Here is a 23,121-nt window from a genome sequence, read left to right as displayed (position 1 = left end):
TCTTCTTCCCAAAATAATAAAAGCGGACCAAACTGCATTTATTAGAGACAGATACTCTTCTGATAACATTCGCCGTCTTTTTGATATTATTGATCAAGTAAACGCACAAAAGACCCCTGTCCTGCTGGCTTCACTGGATGCTGAGAAGGCGTTTGACAGGATGGAGTGGAGCTTTCATTCTTAGAAAAGTTCAATATGGGCCCAAATTTTATTAAATGGATCAAATCACTATACTCTCACCCAAATGCCATGGTGACTACTAATGGACTGAACTCTGACAGATTCCCTCTGGAACGGGCCACAAGACAAGGGTGCTCGCTGTCCCCGCTGCTCTACTTGTTGGGGGCGGAGCCTCTGGCAGAGCTGATAAGGAGCAATCCAAGTATTATGGGTGTTTCTGCAGGTGGCCTGCAGCACAAGATTTCGCTTTACGCGGATGATGTCTTGCTCTACATATCCAACCCTGAGAAATCCCTCCCTCTCATTTTAGACACAATTGCTCAGTATGGCAAGTTTTCAGGTTATAAGATCAATTTTAACAAATCCACTGTCTGCCCTCTCAATATTACACTCACCAGCTCTATGAAGACACTTTGTCCTTTCCAATGGAAAACACAGGGGTTTCAATACCTCGGGATCTTCATAACACCAGATCTGGATAGCCTTTTTAAGGAAAATTATCTTCCACTCCTGGATCGAATCAAGAACGATCTCCAAACCTGGATCTCCCTCCCAATTAGCTTAGTAGGAAGAATTAATGTAATCCGTATGAACATCCTCCCTAGACTGAACTACTTATTTCAGATGCTCCCATGCTATCTCCCAGTTTCCTTCTTCAAAACAACTAACCAAAGCATCACCAAATTTATATGGGGCAATAAAAAACCTAGGATCAAGTTTTCCACTTTATCAAAACCTGAATCTAAAGGTGGTCTTGCCCTTCCCTCCCTTCAATTGTACTACTGGTCTGCCCAAATCCGCAACATGCTAACATGGATCACAAACAGACAAGAGTCAACGTGGATTCAGATAGAAACCCAAACCTGTGGTTCACTGCCCCTAAGCTCAATTATATTCATTAATAACTTTAGTGAAGTGGGCAACATAGCCAAAACCTTTGCGATTTACAGCACCCTACTAGCGTGGAGGGACTGTAAGAAATACCTGGGCATTTCCTCCCAAATATGTTCTCACTCGCCTATAGTAGGCAACCCAGACTTGCCAAAAGCCCTGAGGGATGCCAACTTTAATCTTTGGCATACTCTAGGAATCAGGACCTTTTCAGACCTATTTCATCAGAAAACCACTACACTGAAATTCTTTCAAGAGCTCTGCAGTGAATTCGATGTGCCAAGATCCCATCATGTAATTTCCTCATTCACCTCCAAGAGGAGGTTTAGAACTCAGTTGAACGAAGTTGAAACCCTTCTTGTCACAGCACAATCCATTAAAGGCAAAATATCTTACATCTATAGACTCCTTTCTGAGAAAGGAAGCTCCTCCTTTACTCCTTTGAAAATAATCTGGGAAAAGGACCTTGGTCTGACTATTAGTGATGAGTTATGGGCGGAGGTTTGCGACTGGGTATACTGCTCCTCTATCAGTGTAAAAATGAAAGAATCTAATTACAAATTTTTGTACAAATTTTATTATACTCCTTTGAGACTCCATAGAATGAAAACAGATATGTCTCCTAACTGTAAAAGATGTACCTCTGAATGTGGAACCTATATGCATGTATTTTGGAGCTGTAGGGAGATTGCCAGATTCGGGCAATCTGTACATACTGCTGCACAGAAAATACTAGAGGTACAGTTTGATATGACTCCGTGTATCTATCTTCTTAATGCCCAGCAGGACTTTGTTCTTGATCCTGACAGAGAAAATTTGCTTATGACTATTACATACTTTGCTAAGAAATGTATTCTTCTATTGTGGGCCTCTAATACCCCCCCTACATTTAAAATGTGGATTGACCAGATTGTTGACTTTCTTCCTCTTGAAAAACTCACTTATGACCTCCACAAGAGACAGCCCAGTTTGATAGACTCTGGTCCCCACTATTCAACTATATTTCAAACTGGACAGAGTGAACGGGGTGACTAGGGAAATGCGCAGATACATTTTGTGTAAGGTACTGTAAAACCTAAAAACGAATTATTGGCCCGTCGTCTCAGCGAATGCTTGAAATAGCTGATAAGAACCTTGATAGTGCTGCTGCAAGTGTTATATGTTTTGTTTTTCTTTGTGTGTTCTTATTTTAATTTAGTTTTTGAGTATGTGTGCGTATGTGTGTGTGTGTGTGTGTATGTATATGTGCGTATGTATGTATGTAGGTATATATATGTACCAAGGAAAATATATAGATTAAGAAAAATGGGTGCTTTTGTTTGTCATTCATTTTGGTTGTGTTTTTATTTTTTCAAATTCATTATTATTTTTTGACTTTTTGAAGCCTGTCACATCTGTGAATGTGGAATGTGTTTTGTTGGTTGATTGAAAAACAAACTTAATAAAACTTTAAATTGAAAAAAAAACAACAACAAAAAAAAACACAATTTCAACAGCAGAATTATATCTGAGAAACATATAATATTACAAAGGCAGAAGGTAATTAAAGTGCAACTTACCTCTGAACCTACGATCAAAAATATCATCAGGAGTATCCAAAATATCCTTAAGAGTGAAGACCTGCGCTTCACTTCAAGAGCTGTGGTGGAGATACGGGATTTGACGGACAACTTTGAGAGCCAATGAACTTAAGAATTTTGATGAAAAGCTATATTACATACATTTCATTTGTCAAGGGGCGTGAATGTTCATACAGAGACGGAAAGGGGAACCAATCACACGAATTAATGTAAAAATATGAAAATCACCTAATTTGGAGTTACAAGGTTTTCATCTGACAGCGACGATATAATAATATAAACCTATGTAACTGAAGTGATTTGGTAAAAATGTAATGGAGTTAAAAGTAAGTAACTTCGTTCCTAAATTACTTGAGTACATGTAAAGCCTGCAGTGAGTAACTAGAAAAGTACTAGTTCCTCCAAAAATGTAAAGGGTAGTGGGCCAGATTCAAACCCATGCTGACTCTGGCATATGTGTGCCAGGGTCAGCGGCTGCAACTGCACACAGGCAGTGAGGCAACCAATAATTTATTCTGCCTATTCTGCCTATTTCCCTTTACTAAAAATACATCTACCCCTACAAATATGTCAATTTATTATCATCCACATAAGAATTCACGAGACGCGCTGTAGCTTGCACCTAGCCTACATTGGCTAATATGGTGGAAATTACAAGATTATGATAATGCTTTTATTGCATCAAATGGTTGTTTTATGCAACATAATAGAGGGTTCTTATAACTATATTGTGTCTGTGTGAACAGAAAGTGGGCCTCTGGGAGATAACACTGACAGGAGATTTAAGATGTCTTTGGGGATACAGCATTCCAGAGCATGAGTTAATGTTTCTGTTCTATATGGTACCAGGGAGAGATGGCTCCAGTATGGAGTTTGGGGGCCAGACACAGGTCTCTACACAATGAGAACTGTTTTTACAGGATATACTGTCTGCTGTGAATTACAAGTATCTTTCATACAAATCTTTACCTTGTGACCCATTCCATACATCTGTTGTGTGTCATGTAGACTGAAGGAGGATGCTGTGGCTCAAACAAGCTCATTGAGTTCTCAATAATCACCTCCAGGGGTGATTACCAACCAGCTCCATTACTGCAGTAATTAAATAATAAAGTTGGATTGTTTTGAAGAAATCTAAAAGTCTCCTTTTGATTACAATAATTCCACCACACTACTTGAACGGACTCCCAGTGGACTTGTAGTCTAAGTTATTGTTTAGCCTACAAACACCGCTTCCAGCTGCTCTCTGGCGGCGATTCTAAATATTCATTCAAATTCTCCTTCTGCAGGATTATTTTCCTCCTGTGACTAGGTGGGTCATACTAAGATCCGACATCTGTATGACTGGTTGGGTTCTGATATTGTAACAGTATAGGAAGTCAACCAATCATATTGAACCACCAGGCCTTACCTGGTCCTCCTCTGTCACTGTCAGATTGGGTGAACTCGGCAGACTGGAGCTACACACAGAATGGAACAAACCATTAGAAGTGCTGTGAGAAACACTGGTTTTGGTGTTAGTCAATTTAGAATAATGCTATGAACTTCAGTCAGCAGCGATATAATGTCCAGGGCCCGGTTTCCCGACAGCGATGGAACATAGGTTTACGAGTGTTTTAACAATGCATTTTTCCTACAATGGCCAAAGATGTAGCATCCGTTTCCCATAAGACCACGCAGAGAGAATATATTTGAGAGATATTATCTCCTATGGCTACGAACATTGAGGTGGCTTATTCTAATGATTACCCTATAATAATGCACTAAATCAAGATTTGGCACAATATCATCATGAAATTACAGACAGTAGCATACAATTAGCAAAATAAAACTACATTGAATTAACATGCAATTGATTTCAATATCATTTGAAAATATAGGTCTATTGGATGTATCTTTTAATACAGTCATCTCGGTTTTCACCGTCTTTATATCTTTCGCTTGTTGTGCAAAGAAATGGGCCACTTCGTATTTGTAGTCACAGTCATATTCATTCTGAAGTTATTGGAGATCACAGAAAGACAAAGATTTTGTGTTTTAGCGGAGATCTTCTGTGTATAAAGTGATGCGGAAGGGCAAAAAAGCATCTAACAACATACTAAGCTGTTCCAAAAGTGGTCTGAGGCAGCCATTAAATAACAAGTGTTTTCAAAAGCAACTTTAGTAATGATGGTTTTAAGAAACAGCTTGGAGATCTAACAATGCTCCTACGGAGGTTCAAACGATGAACATAGCCTTAACATGCTTTTGTGAAACCGGGCCCTGGCAGGTGTTCACAGTGTCTCACAATAGTGCTGATCTAGGATCAGTTTTGTATTTTAAATCATAATTAAAAAATGTATGGAGAGTGGGGACCTGACCCTAGATCAGTTATTCCTACTCTGAGACACTTTGTGAAAACTGGCCCAGATGCTTTGCACCCTCTACTCACCCTGGTCTGACCACTCCTACTGGTTGCTCGGAAATGTATGTTTTTGGAGGCATTGGAGGATGACCCTAGGAATGTAGATCACATGTATGTCTATCAATATCATAGGCACTGCATTGCGTAATCAAGGAGCGATGATATTGAATACTGCATTTTATACAACCCATATCTTCACTTGGCCACTTGAGAGGCCCCGGGGTAAAGTGTCCCCTATGTACAGATCTAGAATCAGCTTCCCTCCACCATCCTAACCTTAACCTTGAGAGGGCTAAATGCAAAACTGATCCAAGATCAGCATCTAGGGGCAACTTCACCCTACTCCAAGCACTGAGGAATATATTTGTATTTATTTATTTAACCTTTATTTAACTAGGCAAGTCATTTAAGAACAAATTCTTATTTACAATGACTGTCTACCAAAAGGCAAAAGACCCCCTGCGGGGACGGAGGCTGGGATTTTAAAAATAAAACATTTCAAAAAGAACATTATAAATATAGGACAAAACACACATCACGACAAGATAGAGAACACTACATAAAGAGAGACCTATAAGACAACAACATAGCAAGGCAGCAACACATGACAGCACAGCATGGTAGCAACACAACATAGTAGCAACACAACATGGTAGCAGCAGAAAACATGTTACACACATTAATGGGTACAGACAACTGCACAAAGGGCAAGAAGGTAGAGACAACAATACATCACGCAAAACAGTCACAATTGTCAGTAAGCGTGTCCATGATTGAGTTTTGAATGAAGAGATTGTGATAAAACTGTCCAGTTTGAGTGTTTGTTGCAGCTCCTTCTCGTTGCTACCTGCAGCCAACTGAAAAGACGAGCGACCCAGTGATGTGTGTGATTTGGGGACCTTTAACAGAATGTGACTGACAGAAGGATGAGGGCTGCAGTAGATATCTCAGATAGGGGGGAATGAGGCCTAAGAGTGGGGTTTTATAAATAAGCATCAACCAGTGGATCTTTTGCGACGGGTCAACAGAGATGACCAGTTTTACAGAGGAGTATAGAGTGCAGTGATGTGTCCTATAAGGAGCATTGGTGGCAAATCTGATGGCCGAATGGTAAAGAACATCTAGCCGCTCGAGAGCACCCTTACCTGCTGACCTATAAATTATGTCTCCATAATCTAGCATGGGTAGGATGGTCAGGGTTAGTTTGGCAGCTGGGGTGAAAGAGGAGTGATTACGATAGAGGAAACCAAGTCTAGATTTAACTTTAGCCTGCTGCTTTGATATGTGCTGAGAGAAGGACAGTGTACCGTCTAGCCATACTCCCAAGTACTTGTACGAGGTGACCTCAAGCTCTAAACACCTTAGAGGTAGTAATCACACCTGTGGGGAGAGGGGCATTCTTCTTACCAAACCACATGACATTTGTTTTGGAGGTGTTCAGAACAAAGTTAAGGGTAGAGAAAGCTTGTTGGACACTAAAGAAAGCTTTGTTGTAGAGCATTTAACACAAAATCCGGGGAGGGGCCAGCTGAGTATAAGACTGTATCATCTGCATATAAATGGATGAGAGAGCTTCCTACTGGCTGAGCTATGTTGTTGATGTAAATTGAAAAGAGCGTGGGGCCTACGATTGAGCCTTGGGGTACCCCCTTGGTGACAGGCAGTGGCTGAGACAGCAGATTTTCTGACTTTATACTTTATACTCTTTGAGAGAGGTAGTTAGCAAACCAGGCCCGAAGACCCCTCAGAGACACCAATATTCCTTAGCCGGCCCACAAGAATGGAATGATCTACTGTATCAAACGCTTTGGCCAAAATATACCCAGCTAACAACTTAATGTTCCCTCTAATGTTTAAGTCTCCAGTTTTCCGTTAGTTAGGGGAACATTGTATCTATATTAGCAAAATCCTTCTGAGAACCTTTTTTAGCATGTTTTGGTGTTAAAGTTAGGAGAACATTCCCTTAATGTCAAGCAGAACTTATCTAGAACATTGTTACAATGTTCACAGAATATACTGTACAACATTAATGTCCTAGATACGTTTTATGGGACGTGGCAAGAACATTCATGTGTCCCACCAAATGCCCCACCAAACATACACAGGACATTGGTTGCCATGTTCTCACAATATTAGATATATATTTTCTAGACATGTTCCATGAGAACGTTGCAAGAACATTCCTGTGTCCAGTTTTCTAAGGGTTAGGAGAATATTCCATCAACATCCCACCAAACATACACAGAATATGGTTGTTAAGATATTAATGTTCTAGACACATTTCATGGGAACGTTGCAAGAACATTTCTGTGTATCAGTTGTCAGGACGCAGCTTGAAGGTCCCAAAGAAGCACCCCCATGTTACTGTTGCCAAGCCCCTAATTGGTGAACCACTAATCCAATCACAGCTGTTTTTGTCTGTTGGCAAGTTCAGGGATACTCATACACACAGTGTTTTAAATGTACATATTTGACACACTTCGACAACATTGTGCATGTTCATTAATATAGTAATTATTATTCAACATGTTCTCACCTGGGATTTGAACTCAACCTCTTGGTTTACAGCATTTTCCTCCTACACCACCATGTCTCTGTCAATTATTGATTTGATTGACTTGTTTCCACAATTTAAGGACTTTCTGTATCGTTGTCTGGGGCAAATGAACCTGTTTTAATGATACACCTGAACAGTGGTGACCTCTTGTTTTAAAAACAAGACGGGGCTTGCCTGTTTTGCATGTTATTTTACCATTAATAAGTGTCACATATCAGTTTGCAAACAATGTATCATTGAGTTAATAAAGCTGCATACAAACATGGCCTCTTTTTTTGTTTTCTTGATTAAGGCAGCTCCAAAATGTAGCCTAGCTCAGTGCTTTCTGTGGTGGTGGGGCAAGCCAGCAGAAAATACAGTGTCACGCCGTGATTGGCTCAGTGTTCTGTCAGTCATGGCGACACTATGTCACCGCCAAGTCTATGGGTAGAGGTACAAAATTCTAGCCCCTTGGGTGCTACCATAGAGTTACATTAGAAGTGCTCATCCAAAGCTCAAGGTCATTAGCCACAGATGAAATTATGTCAAATCATGTTATATGTACAGTAGCTTTGATTGGACTGATCATGTCAACATCATACTTTCAAAATCTTAGCTAGCAGTCATCATCATGAATCAAGTAGACAATCTACTGGCAATTCCTTTTTAAACCTTGTCATATGGCGAGAAATAATGAATAGAAATTATAGATAAAACGTATCGGTGCTCATCGGCCATTGGACATAAACATTACACAAGAAGTTGGAAATCGCAAATTCAACAATGAGTGGTTTGGAAGGAATCAGTGACATTGGCTAACTGCTAGGATTACAAAGCAATCACCTGCCTGCTATTCAGTGGAGTGGCTGTGTGGTCCCAATTCTGGGATTAAGGGTCTCTTTTCCAAGTTTAAAATTCTAAATATTGGCCATGCTGTCAATTAAGCATGATTTGTGCCGCACTCAAAACAACTGTTAACTCGGAACTGGGAAAACGTAACTTCAGTGAGTTGAAGACGACTGGGAAGTCTGGAATAAACGAGCTCCGACTGGGAAAATACGTTTTGAACGGTCATCCAACTCGGAATTGTAAATCCGGCCTCTTTCTAGTGCTACGACCTGAGGATCAATGACATCATGATTCAACCTTGTTTTTCCCCGAGTTCCAAGTTGATTTGAAGCACCGTAAATCCAGAGAATACCAGACTTTGACGACAAAATTTGCTCACAAAGGACCGCCGTGCCACCTTCCTGTTCAAGTGAGCACAGCACAACAAGGTGAGTCCAAAAATGTATTGTATGCTGCTGCATAAATTATGTCATATGCCAGGGAGATATGTATACTGTAGCTAAGAAAGTAATACTAAAGTGTATGTTGTGTAGTTTAGACGTTTTTCCAAATGTATTGAAAATGTAATGCAGATATCTAATTTACACCCCTCAGTCAATACATTTTAGAATCACCGTTGACAGCGATTACAGTCTTTTGGGGTAAGTCTGGATCTTACAATATTTGCACATTACTCTTTTTTAAATTCTTCAAGCTATGTACAGTTCCTTGTTGATAATTTTCAAGTCTTGCCATAGATTTTCAAGCCGATTTAAGTCAAAACTGTAACTAGGCCACTCAGGAACATTATATGTCGTCTTGGTAAGCAACTCCAGTGTATATTTGGCCTTGTGTTTTAGGTTACTGTCCTGCTGAAAGGGGAAATTGTCTCCCAGTGTCTGTTAGAAAGCAGACTGAACCAGGTTTTTCCCTCTAGAATTTTGTCTGTGGTTAGCTCTAGTCCAATTCCTTTGATCCCCCCCCCAAAAAAATTCCTTAGTCCTTGCCGATGACAAGCATACCCATAACATGAAGTAGCCACCACCATGCTTGAAAATATGAAGAGTGGTACTCAAGTGATGTGTTGTGTTTGACCCAAACATAATGCTTTGTATTCAGGACATAAAGTACATTTCTTTGGAACATTCTTTTGCAGTTTTACTTTAGTGCTTTATTGCAAACAGGATGTTTTTTGGGGGGAAAAACGACAGATTTCCTTCTTTTCTCTGTCATTTAGGTTAGTATTGTGGAGTAACTACAATGTTTGTGAGCCATCCTCAGTTTCCTCCTATCACAGCCATTACACTCGAACTGTTTCAAAGTCACCATTGGACTCATGGTGAAATCCCTGAACAGTTTACTTCCTCTCCGGCAACTGAGTTAGGAAGGACACCTGCATCTATGTAATGACTGGGTGTATTGATACACCATCCAAAGTGTAATAATAAGTTCACCATGCTCATATTTCTGCTTTTTAAATTACCCATCTACCAATAGGCGCCCTTCTTTGCAAGGCATTGGTAAATCTGCTCGACTGCTCGACTGAGGGACCATACAGATAATCGTATGTGTGGGGTAGAGATGAGGTAGTCATTCAAAAATCATGTAAACACTATTATGGTACACAGTGTTATGTGACTTGTTTTTTACTCCTGAACTTATTTAGGCTTGCCATAACAAAGGGGTTGAAGACATATTGGCTCGAGACATGTCAACTTTTCATTTTTGTATTAATTTGTACAAATTTCTACAAACACTGACATGATGGGATATTGTGTGTGTTGGCCAGTGACACAAATCAATTTTAAATTCAGGCTGTAACACAACAAAATGTGGAAAAAGTCAAGGGGTGTGAATACTTTCTGTAGGCACTGTATACTCTGAGAACATGGAAACCATGTTCTGTGTGTTAGGTGGGATGTTGATGGAATATTCTCCCAACCCACAAAAAACTGGACACAAATGTGTTTGCCAACATTCCATGAAACGTGTCTAGAACATGAATATCTTATGTTCTGAGAACATGTCTATATGTGTATGTTTGGCTGTCCTTTGATGGAATACTCTCCTGATCCACAGAAAACTGGACACATTGTTCTTGAAATGTTCTCATTTAACGTGCCTAGAACATTGTCAGAAACTAGCTGTGAAGGCGGATGAGCGATATGCTTTTACAGGCTAGTCTGTCTGGCATGTCAATGTTTACTTATAGAATATAAAAGGCTGTCACGGAGAAGAGAAGATGCAGGACAAAGTCGGGGGTGGATGATTTTCGTCCCTAATGCCACACTATTCCCCATATAGTGCACTACTTTTGACCAGGGCCCATGGTCAAATGCAGTACACAATGTAGGGAATAGGGTGCCATATGGGGGACACAAGCGATGTTGTAGGTGGAGGAAGTGTGGAATCTTTACCATTTCTACAAAGAATTTTAAATGGAGCATATTTGTGATTTTGTGTTTCTTTCTCGTTTCCACCACACTCACAAGGTCACAATCTAACACAGTGTTAGTCAACCCCTACACTGGGGATTAGCACCGGTTACCTGGGATGTTGCTTGTTGGTCAAACAAGTTAAATTGTTAATATAAGTAGTCCTTCGAAGAAGAAGGACCTTAGTTTCCTGGTCTCTTGAACATAAAAGGTTGATAAACATACTTTCACGGATACATAGTGAATCTGCCTCTCTCTTACCCATGTGCATTGCTGTCCGGTCAGGCAGTGAGCGAGTTTTCCTGCGGATGGGCACAGCTTTATCCAGCTCCTCTTTCAAGATTATCTTTCCCAAGTTCGACTGAATCTGCAGGGTAGACATATAGAATGTCAAAAGGTTTTCAAAGCAACCACTATCATTGAGTTACACTTAAGAAAACACTTAGGTGTGTTCAGTAGCCAAATTTGGGAGAATTTGTTACAAAAAAAACCTGTTCCGTACTTTGTTGAGCTCCTGCTTCTGCAGTTGCCGTAGTCCCCACATATCATCGGACAGGTCTCCATTGTCATATTCATCGTCCTCCTCATCCCTCTCTCCCTCCTCCCTCCTCCGGGACTCAGCCTTCTTCCTCCACTCTGTCTCTGTGGTAGAGGGGAGGCAAGTGTTCGAGGAAACCCTGGTTCTACTAAGCTCTATTACTCTATTACTCTCCACTACCAACCCTAACTATACCTCCTCATTGAAGCTTAGTAGCTCATCAGCGGCCCGGCGTCGGCAATGTTAGCAGCCCACTGCCAATTTTAGCCATCAGCTTTACAGCGGTAGCCGACACTTCAGGCTAAGAGCAGCATTAACTGGCGGAACTGCTAAGGATGGTCGGTGTGCTGTTGTGTTGCTAGAGGCATGCCACCATGACGGTTAGCGACACTGGTCCGATATCAGTTTACTGTACCTACAACTGTGTGCTGCCTCATAGCCACCAATGTTTTATAAGTGCTTGCTGGCTGGAATCGTTCACTATTAGGGTTGCAAAAGGAGAGTATATTACTGGAAACTTTCAAAGTTTGCCAGTAAACTAACAAAATGTTGGTAATTTTCTAGATTTGGGGGAATTTTATAAGATGACATATCTTATAAAACCTTTTTGGGTACTTGAGATTATCACAGGCAACTAATTATCTTTGACCTTATCACATGTAAAGTATATAACATTTTAAAATACAATTATTTAAAAATATAAAACTGAATTACAAAGCTGTAAAACATTATTCTAAATATAAACCATCAACTTATTGAATACGATTGGTGTTTAATATGAAGGTTTCAACATGAAGTTTATTTTACTACCTCAATGTGTTTTGTTGTAAATGTTTTGGCACCAAACTGGTGGCATTTGTAAAAAAATTAATAAAAAAAAAAGTAAATGCATGAAAGAGTTTCAGAGTTAATAAAAAATCATCCCATTATTGATTAGATGCTTTTTTCATTAAATTAGGCTATTTTCTCTTGAACCATATGGTCTATCCACCAAAAACTCATGGACCATATGGACACAGATATTCCCAAAAAATGATACTATATATGAATACATTTTTTCAAAGTTATTCAAGTATAAATTACCTAAATTACCATAGATTACCTGTCAATTAGCAAAATTACAGAAGATTACAGTTACTTTGTTAAAATACCGGTGGCTTTGCAACCCTATTCATTACTATTCACAGTTGTGATTAATAGTGTGAGACATACCAACTGCAGCCAGGGAGGGGGGGCAGGGCCAGTAATCTGTCTCAATCTTGGAGGGTTTGTTGGGATCAGGTGGCTGGGCGGCAGGGAATTTAGATGACTCAATGATGAGATCCTCTATGTGTTTCCCCTGGGGGATGGATGCTAATACATCTAGAGACACACACACACACACAAACACAAGGATATATACAGTAAATGTGCACAGAAAAACATCCAATGTTACCTCTTAATGTCAAATATTATGCCAGTATACAATAAATGACTAAACTGTCAACACACAGACATCAATTAAGTTGCATGAAATACCTTGTTTGTAAATTGGTGGCTTCTTGTATATATTCATTCCATTATCTGCAATGAAAAGATAAAATGAAGTCCCAGATGAAAAGCAAAGCACCCTGAGAGGAGAAGGGTGCAGAGAAGACAGAAGAGAATGGTATAAGTGTGCTGATGGATTACAATACCTGGCCTGTGAAAGTGCTGTGTGGGGAGCTTGGTGGCGGTGTCTAATGCAGAGCTGGTTTTGAGCTGGAGGTTTGAACCTGCTGATGACCCTCCAGGTGACTCCCTGCTCTCCAGCCACTCCTTGGGATCCTTGAAAAGAATGGTCTAGGGACACGAGATTAACATTACCGTCCGGATCCTAATTGATATTCAAACCGTAACCCAAGCACATATTGGGAAAGTGCATGAAAAGGAGGGTTCTGTGTACATTAGATTTCATCCCTGAGTGAAGAAGCCAGTGAGGTCACAGCAAACAATAAGAGTGTAACAGATGCTCATTGTTCCCATGGTAACTGCTTTTTGCAAACATGCTTGTGTGGAGTCGTGGGCTTTTAGACAATGGATGGGTCTAATCCTGGATGCTGATTGGTTAAAACTGCATTCCTGCCGGTGTCTTTTCCACAAATAAAAAACCTGTTGAAATACCTATTTGAATCCAAGATGGCGTAGCAGTGGGATGTTTTGATTGTCTTGTCCCATCCCTTGTATATATTGTTTCCTTCTTCGTATACATTTAGTATATATTTTTAATCTAATTTTTCCATCTACGGACTGAACATACTCTCCTGCAACCCGCCTCACCCAATGCGGTACGGAAACTGTAGGAAATAAGTCCCAAAAAGTGGCAACAATAATAAACAAGAAGAAATATGAGCAATAACAGTAGTGTGCTGTGCAAGCACAGAAATAATAATCACTTTTCATATGTTATAACTGAAAATTGGACTAATATAATATACTGAATAGCCAGCATCTTACCATCACAACATAAGGTGAATGCACCAATTTGTAAGTCGCTCTGGTTAAGAGCGTCTGCTAAATGACTTAAATGTAAATGTAACAAACACCCCACAGTTGTTTGTGAAACCTTGCGTTGGTAGACCCTGTGGTGTGAACAAAGGTACCATATTCAATAAAGGAATGACAATCAAGACTTTTGGTCCAGTTCAGTGGAATCCTTGTGGTCCTTCTGTAGCTCAGTTGGTAGAGCATGGCGCTTAAGGACCACCCATACGTAGAATGTATGCACACATGACTGTAAGTCGCTTTGGATAAAAGCGTCTGCTAGATGGCATATATTATTATTATTATTATCTGCTATTTTTTATACTTTAGAACCGTAACCCCCTTCAAGCTAGCCAGCTATAGCTAGTAGTCAGTTAACCACTGCTAGTTAGCCAGCACCGTTAACTGGGACATCTGCCAGCTTCAGCCCGGTCAACTTCTGCCAGCCAGCACATCACGATATCAACCCAGAGCATATCGGACTGCTTTTCTCCACCATATCTCCGGATTCCAACCGCAAGCTCTGAACCTTTACTCTGGATCATCGCAGTTAGCTAGCTGCTATCCAAGTGTCTACTCTTGGCTAACTCTTGGCTATCTCTGTCCCGAAGCAAGCACCAGTTAGCCTGGAGCTAGCCTCGAATCCAGGCCCATCTCCTGGCTAGCCGAATAGATCTATCAAGAATTCCTGGGCTTCAATTACCTCTTTGGCCAATTGGCCTGGACCCTTTGCTGCCGACAAGGAGCCCCGCCGATCCATCACGAGTGGTCTACTGGCGTAACCGTCCGAGGGCGTTTCTGTCCCGAAGCAAGCACCAGTTAGACTGGAGTTAGCCTCAAGCTAGGCCCATCTCCCGGCTAGCCTGAAGAAATCCATCAGATAATCACTGGGCTTCAATTACCTCTTTTGCCAATTGGCCTGGACCCTCTGCTGCCGACACGGAGCCCCACCAATCCATCGTGACTGGTCTGCCGACGTAACAGTCCGAGGGGGTTTCAACGGGCTCACCCGTTACGACGTCCCCCTGAGGACCATCTGCTAGCCTGCTGCTAGCTGTCTGAATTTGTCTGAATCTCCGTGCCTCCAGCTCGCCTAGCTACTCACTGGAACCTGTGATTACTCGGCTACACACGCCTCTCCCTAAAGTCAATATTCCTTGTCTATTGCTGTTCTGGTTAGTCATTTTTGTCTTATTTCAATATAGAGCCTCCAGCCATGCTCAATACGCCTTAGCTGTTGTTCCACCACCCACACATGTGGTGACCGCACCTGGCTTAAATGGTGCTTCAAGAGACAAAACCTCTCTCATCGTCACGCAATGCCTAGGCTTACCTCCACTGTAGTCACATCCTACCATACCCTTGCCTGTACACTATGCATTGAATCTATCCTTCCGTGCCCAGAAACCTGACCCCTTCACTCTCTTTTCCGAACACACTAGACAACCAGTTCTTTTAGCCTTTAGCCATTCTCTTATCCTACTCCTCCTCTGTTCCTCTGGTGATGTAGAGGTTAACCCAGGCCCAGCAGCCACCAGCATAACTCCCATTCCCCCGGCGCTCTCATTTGTTGACTTCTGTAACCGTAAAAGCCTTGGGTTCATGCACGTTAACATTAGAAGCCTCCTCCCTAAGTTTGTTTTATTCATTGCTTTAGCACACTCTGCCAACCCGGATGTCCTAGCCGTGTCTGAATCCTGGCTTAGGAAGGCCACCAAAAATCCTGAAATTTCCATCCCTAACTATAATATTTTCCAACAAGATAGAACTGTCAAAGGGGGTGGAGTTGAAATCTACTGCAGAGATAGCCTGCAGAGTTCTGTCATACTATCCAGGTACGTGCCCAAACAATTCGAGCTTCTTTTAAAATAACCTTTCCAGAAACAAGTCTATCCCAGTTGCTGCTGGTTATAGACCCCTTCAGCCCCCAGCTGTGCCCTGGACGCCATAAGTGAATTGATTGCTCCCCATCTATCTTCAGAGTTTGTACTGTTAAGTGATTTAAACTGGGACATGCTTAACACCCCGGCCGTCCTACAATCTAAACTAGATGCCCTCAATCTCACACAAATTATCAAGGAACCTACCAGGTACAACCCAAAATCCATAACCATGGTCACCCTCTTAGATATTATCCTTACTAACTTGCCCTCTAAATATACCTCTGCTGTCTTCAACCAGGATATCAGCGATCACTGCATCATTGCCTGCATGCGTAATGGGTCCGCGGTCAAACAACCCCCCCCTCATAACTGTCAAACGCTCCCCAAAACACTTCAGCAAGTAGGCCTTTCTAACCGACCTGGCCCGGGTGTCCTGGAAGGGTATTGACCTCATCCCGTTAGTAGAGGATGCCTGGTTGCTCTTCAAAAGTGCTTTCCTCTCCATCTTAAATAAGCATGCCCCATTCAAAAAATGTAGAACTAAGAACAGATTTTGCCCTTGGTTCACCCCAGACTTGACTGCCCTTGACCAGCACAAAAACATCCTGTGGCGTTCTGCATTAGCATTGAATAGCCCCCGCGATATGCAACTCTTCAGGGAAGTCAGGAACCAAACAGAAATTTGCTTCCTGTAGCATTAATTCCAAAAAGTTTTGGGGCACTAAAATACATGGAGAATAAGAGCACCTCCTTCCAGCTGCCCACTGCACTGAGGAGCGGAAACACTGTCACCAATGTCGTGACGTGGCCCTCTTTGGGTATAGCGTGCCTTCCCCCTCTCTCTCTCGCCTACACCCAGGCTGCTGTTATCTCAGGTTGTAAATTCCTGGAGGAGACTCTCTTCCTCATGGCCAGACAGTATATATAGAGAGAAAAGGTTTCACAAGAGAACAAAGGAATTTCTTCCACATCACAGAACTTCATAACTGAACAATATTCATGTTCTGGAGAATGTATAAACGGTCGGTGATGTAGCCAGCTACAAAATGATCCATTTTGTACAATTTCATGAAACTCATGAGAGACAATACAGCCACATTACCATAACCCTGTTTATACAAGTGTCTCAGTTATGAGGTTTGCATCTAATTGTTGTATAAATGAATGAGTAAAGATGAAACTATTTGTGAAATTATGTAATGTGATTTTAAACTGTTTAATGAAGGAAACTCCAATTCCCTTTGGAGTTTAACTAAATCATTGGCCCGCCCCAAGAGCACAGACATTGATCTGGCGACATGGGACAGCCCCTTTCTGATCTTCCAAATATAACCCGCACCTTGGGAATTCATCTTCAGACCATGCTTCTCTCAATTGCGAGGGCTAGGGTTTGAGTTTAGAGACCAGCTTACCTTGATAACCACGAGAGGGCTAAGGTTTGAGTGGATTGCTGAAATCTTAACTATACCACGTAGTTAAACTCTGAGACTATCGATACCGACAGAATAAGAACAAATTTTTGATACTAATTTACTAGTCTACAGCTAGGAAATATGTACACGTTGAACGTGAAAGCAACCGCCGAAACACCTATTCTATAACAACTATTGCTGAATGTTACTCTGAACTATCCATTCTAACCACGGCAGAGAGAGAGAGGGCGGACAAACCGAGATCACGACGGCACACTGAGCGTAAATATACATATTGATTGCAATTATTCCCGAATGAGTGAGCATTCATGTGCAAAGGATTAGCATTTCAATTGTTATAATTATCAACTTTGTAGTGTCTTACCTTTCGCGCCCTCCTTAGGTACCTTTGTCTAACAAGCCTCCATGCCGGTTTAGCTATCATTTCCTTGTAACTATATCTATTGTTTGTTTGTTTACGCATTTCTGTGATTATTTAGTTAGTAAATAAATGATTTAAGACAATTGATGTATGGATGATTCATAGGTAAGACTGGGTTCGTGAAGATAACCAACAATTTACAACGTTTGTAATGAGACTAACGTGAGGTAAAGAATAATTAATTAATTAGAAGACTAGTTGATCAGATATTAAAAATTATTACTCTGTAATCTTAACATTTTCCTTGGTGCCGTGACTTCCTAGATAATTACAGTTACACGATTAAGTCACGTAATAATAATTACAGAGAATTTATTTGATAAAAATAAGTCTTCAGTTTAATGATGCCAAAGACACGACACCACCGATAAATCTATGATGATCGAGAATTTCAATAAGTATTTTTCCCCAGCTGGCCATGGCTTTCCACCTGGCTACCCCTACCCCGAACAACACCTCAGCACCCCCTGCAGCAACTTGCCAACCCCCCACACACACTTCTCCTTCACCCAAATTCAAACAGCTGATGTTCTGAAAGAGCTGTAAAATCTGGAACCCTACTAATCAGCTGGGCTAGACAATCTTCACCCTCTCTTTCAAAAATTATCTGCTGAAATTGTTGCAACCCCTATAACTAATTCAACCTCTCTTCCATCAGTCTGAGATCCCCAATGATTGGAAAGCTGTCGCGGTCATCCCCCTCTTCAAAAGGGGGAGACACCTTAGACCCAAACTGTTACAGACCTATATACATGCTGCCCTGCCTTTCTAAAATCTTCAAAGCCAAGTTAATAAACAGATCACCGACCATTTCGAATCCCACCGTACCTTCTCCACTATGCAATCTGGTTTCCGAGCTGGTCTTGGGTGCATCTCAGCCACGCTCAAGGTCCTAAACGATATCATAACCACCATCAATAAAAGACAGTACTGTACAGCCGTCTTCATCGACTTGGCCAAGGCTTTCAACTTTGTCAATCACCACATTCTTATAGGCAGACTCAACAGCTTTGGTTTCTCAAATGACTGCCTCGCCTGGTTCACCAACTACTTCTCAGACAGAGTTCAGTGTTACAAATCGGAGGGCCTGTTCTCCGGACCTCTGGCAGACAGTCTCTATGGGGATGCCACCGGGCTCAATTCTCGGGCCGACGCTTTTCTCTGTATATATCAATGATGTTGCTCTTGCTGCTGGTGATTCTCTGATCCACCTCTAACACAGACAACACCATTCTGTATACATCTGGTCCTTCTTTGGACACTGTGCTAACAAACCTCCAAACAAGCTTCAACGCCATACAACACTCCTTCCGTGGCGTCCAACTGCTTTTAAATGCTAGTAAAACTAAGTGCACGCTCTTCAACCGAATGCTGCCCGCACCCTCCTGCCCAACTAGCATCACTACTCTGGATGGTTCTGACCTAGAATATGTGGACAACTACAAATACCAAGGTGTCTGGTTAAGACAGTAAACTCTCCTTCCAGACTCACATTAAGCATCTCCAATCCAAAATGAATTCTAGAATCGGCTTCCTATTTCGCAACAAAGCCTCCTTCACTCATGCCGCCAAACATACCCTCGTAAAACTGACTATCCTACCGATCCTTGACTTCGGTGATGTAATTTACAAAATATCCCCCAAAACTCTACTCAGCAAACTGGATGTAGTCTATCACAGTGCCATCCGTTTTATCACCAAACTACCCACCACTGCAACCTCTATGCTCTCGTTGGCTGGCCCTCACTAAATATCCGTCGCCAAACCCACTGGCTCCAGGTCATCTATAAGTTTTGCTAGGTAAAGCCCCGCCTTATCTCAGCTCACTGGTCACCATAGCAACACCCACCTGTAGCACGCGCTCCAGCAGGTATATTGCACTGGTCATCACTTACTTTGGCCACTTTTCCTTCCAGTTCTCTGCTGCCAATGACTGGAACGAATTGCAAAACTTTCTGAAGCTGGAGTCTTTTATCTCCCTCTCTAACTAAGCATAAGCTGTCAGAGCTGCTTGACCATCACTGTACCTGTACACAGTCAATCTGTAAATAGCACACCCGACTACCTCATCCCCATATTATTACTTACCCTCTTGCTCTTTTACACCCCAGTATCTCTACTTGCACATCATCTGCACAAATATCTCCAGTATTAATGCTAAATTGCCTATTTATTGCCTACCTCCCTACTCTTCTACATTTGCACACACTGTACATAGATTCATTCTATTTTTCTTTTGTGTTATTGACTGTATGTTTGTTTATGTGTAACTCTGTGTTGTAGTTTTTGATGCACTGCTATGCTTTATCCTGGCCAGGTCGCAGTTGTAAATGAGAACTTTTCTCAACTGGCCTACCTGGTTAAATAAAGGTTAGATAAATAAAAAATATTTTTAAAAGTACTCTATTCCATCTTATTGCGCAAACCACTGTCTCACCAGCACAGCCATGCAATTTATATACTAGATCTACACCGTAAAAACATACATTATTTTCAATTTCTTTTAAACTAGCATTTGGTTTTCAACAGTGGAGATTTGTAATAACCTTGCTGTCTGTCTCTGCCATTTGTAACATTGTTTCAATATTGAAATTCAATCTCCAGCTGTCCTATGGTAATGAACATGTGGGGACGAGACAGACAGTGTCACACCCTGATCTGTTTCACCTGTCCTTGCGATCGTCTCCACCCCCTCCAGGTGTCGCTTATTATCCCCGGTGTATATTTCCCTGTGTTTCCTGTCTCTCTGTGCCAGTTCATCTTGTTTGCCAAGTCAATCAGCGGTTTTCCTTGCTCCTATATTTTTCCCCAGTCTCTTTTGGTTCCTCCTGGTTTTGTCCTCCTGGTTTTGACCCTTGCCTGTCCTGACTCCAAACCCGTCTGCCTGACCACTCTGCCTGTTCTGTCTTCAAGTCTGCCTATCCCCTTGTACTGTTTGGACTCTAATCTGGTTACTGAACCCCTGCCTGAACCTCTGCCTGGCCTGACCTCGAGACTGCCCTTTGTCTGGAACTGTGTCTGCATTTGGATCTCCCCTTGTGTCCTTATACACCGGCAGGCTGGAAGCTTTTCTCAGTCAGTCGAAAACATGAATCGGCATAATTTTTATGGATATACAATATAAAAAAAATTCAATAGAAAAACACAAAATGCAGCTGATTTGCTGTCATTCCAGCTTCAGTTTGAAATAAGTGTGTTTGCTGTGTAGTTGGCTCTCTCTTCTGAGCAGTGGCCTGGCAAAATCGCACATCATTAGCTCATTGTAATGGATAATAATTCGAAAACAGCATAAACAAACGCAAACGCAGCTACCTTGCTGTTATTCTGGCTACACTGTTTGACGTGACTGTGTTAGCCACAGTTGGCTAGCTAGCAAGCAAGGGGTAAGAACATTGGCAGCCATCATGGCAAAGGAACATTTAGAATGAACTACTTAGAACAAAAAGTCTTAATGACTGGGTCGCGTCTCTGGCGACCGAACTGATAGAACGAACGACCAGCCAGCTTGGTTAGCAACCCTAGATTTGTGTTGGGTAATAGTATGAATAAATTAATGAAAACGTTTTTAATTAAAATATGTCAATCATTATTGGAATATGTTGGTAACACGTTGTATAAAAGCAAGAATGTTCTCGAAGCCGGTGTTTAGAGGATAAATTGGCATGGTGCGAATATATCCTCCAAATACTTGCTCTGGGAGCATCATCACTTAAGTGTGTGTGAGTGTGTTTTTAACCATACCAGTGGAGCACAAAACCTTTCAATAACGATTCCATAATTATAAACAGTAGGTGTGTGTGACTGTATGAGAAGGAGATAGGAGAGGAGATAGAGCTCTTTATGGGGTACTGGGCAGTGGACTGACAATTAACAGCTCAAATGATTCCTCATCCGAGTGCACAGACCCCATCCATCCATCTTACCTCAGGAGAAGCCGGGTGGGAGAATGAACACGGAGACATGGACCTCTGAAGGAGAGAAAAGAAACAGAGGGCTGTTTGATCAGTTGAATTTTCTCCCAAGGCTGCATTCTTCTTTGTGGGCTTAGTGAGACAGACATTGTTTGACAGACAGTGTTACAAGCCTAATCGGGTAGAGTCAGTTTTGACAGATAAAGGGAAATGACAAATTCTTATCACATCACAATTTCTAGAAAGCCCTTACTGAGTTCCATTGATCTCTGTAATAAGTCTGTGTCCCACATAGCACCCTTTTCCCTAAATAGTATAGGGCTCTGGTCAAAAGTAGTGCACTATATAATAAGGTGCCAATTGAGGCTCAGCTAAGTGTTTGCATGGGAGAGAACACTACACGCAGGTCAATCAGGCTAAATGTACCTGCCCTGCATTTCAATGGTGCAGCTAAGTGTTTGATGGATATGCATACGCGAGTATATATTAATGCATACATTGTATATAGTCTATATATAGTGGAGTTATATCCTATCACACACAGAGTTAATAGGACAAATATTAGAATCACTTAACTAGTCAAACAGGTTAGCTAAAAAAGTGTAATCAATGACAATTATATTATGTTTGTCTTGATAGAACACCACTTGTGTCATAGTAGGACAGACAAAAACTCATACGATCTTTAACTGTTAATCATATAAATACATCCTGAATACAATAGGGCCATTCCAAACAAGAGAAGGATATCCGCGCCTTAAAACTTAATGGTAAACCACTAGGATAGAGAGGAAACCCTTAGCGCTGTAATATGATGGAGGGTGGTGTGCTGTGCCCTATGACCTCTCTGCTTCGGGGCACCTCCGATAGTTCCAGAGGCGTGTAATTGAAATGGGGTTCGTAGATCATTAAGTCCGGCCTCTCGATGTCCAGTATCGCCTTGTCTTTGGGGATGGCTGCCAAGTCCTTATAGCCAATGACCTGATTGTCCATTTTGGCCTGGAAAGAGGAATATAAGAAGAGGGAGAACATGACATGGGATTGCATTGTCATGTGAGGTGTGTGTGGTCTTGTTCTTCTATCCTTGTGGGGACCTGAAATCCCCCAAAGTCCCCACCAGGATAGTAAAACAAAAATAATTCTCCATGCGAGGATAAAGGCTATTTTCAGCTTAGGGGTTAGGTTAAGGGTTCAAATTATTGTTAGAATTAGGGTAAGGGTTAGGTTTATGGTTAGGGGTTAAGGAAAATAGGATTTTGAATGGAAATACTTTTTAGGTACCCACAAGGGTGTGTGTGTGCGCGTGTGTGTGTGTATGTGTGGAGGAGTGGCTGCCTTATGGTGCAGACTCACTGTGATGGCCACGGCTAGGGATCCTGGGATGCTGATACCACGGAGGGAACACACACTCCCAGGTGAGGTGCGGGCCAGCTGCTGCTTCCAAACACACAAATTGTCAAAGGTCATAGGGTTTGACACACAGCAACAACATTGAGATTGTGGCTCAGTTAGTAGAGCATGACACTAGCTACTTCCGGATCATATGCACTCACTCTGGATACAAGTGTTTGCTACCTGG

At 41.6% G+C, this 23,121-nt stretch overlaps 1 protein-coding gene across 1 annotated transcript in view; it reads right to left on the bottom strand.

Moving 5' to 3' along the window:
- The window catches only part of LOC118393595 (dematin-like), a 92,886-nt gene that overhangs the window by 16,765 nt on the left and 53,000 nt on the right, over positions 1 to 23,121 (bottom strand). Inside the window, exons 4-13 of the mRNA XM_052460765.1 lie at positions 22,896 to 22,976; positions 22,386 to 22,541; positions 21,555 to 21,599; positions 13,069 to 13,213; positions 12,911 to 12,955; positions 12,605 to 12,754; positions 11,357 to 11,496; positions 11,116 to 11,221; positions 5,083 to 5,147; positions 4,063 to 4,111 (exon numbers count right to left, since the gene is read on the bottom strand). Coding sequence (XP_052316725.1) covers positions 4,063 to 4,111; positions 5,083 to 5,147; positions 11,116 to 11,221; positions 11,357 to 11,496; positions 12,605 to 12,754; positions 12,911 to 12,955; positions 13,069 to 13,213; positions 21,555 to 21,599; positions 22,386 to 22,541; positions 22,896 to 22,976 — 982 coding nt within the window. The remainder of the gene's footprint in view (positions 1 to 4,062; positions 4,112 to 5,082; positions 5,148 to 11,115; positions 11,222 to 11,356; positions 11,497 to 12,604; positions 12,755 to 12,910; positions 12,956 to 13,068; positions 13,214 to 21,554; positions 21,600 to 22,385; positions 22,542 to 22,895; positions 22,977 to 23,121) is intronic.

The sequence above is a fragment of the Oncorhynchus keta genome, chromosome 14 (genome assembly GCF_023373465.1).
Source record: "Oncorhynchus keta strain PuntledgeMale-10-30-2019 chromosome 14, Oket_V2, whole genome shotgun sequence".
NCBI classification, from domain to species: domain Eukaryota; kingdom Metazoa; phylum Chordata; class Actinopteri; order Salmoniformes; family Salmonidae; genus Oncorhynchus; species Oncorhynchus keta.
The sequence above is the reverse complement of the archived record's forward strand: the minus strand, read 5'-3'. Positions and strand labels throughout refer to the sequence as shown.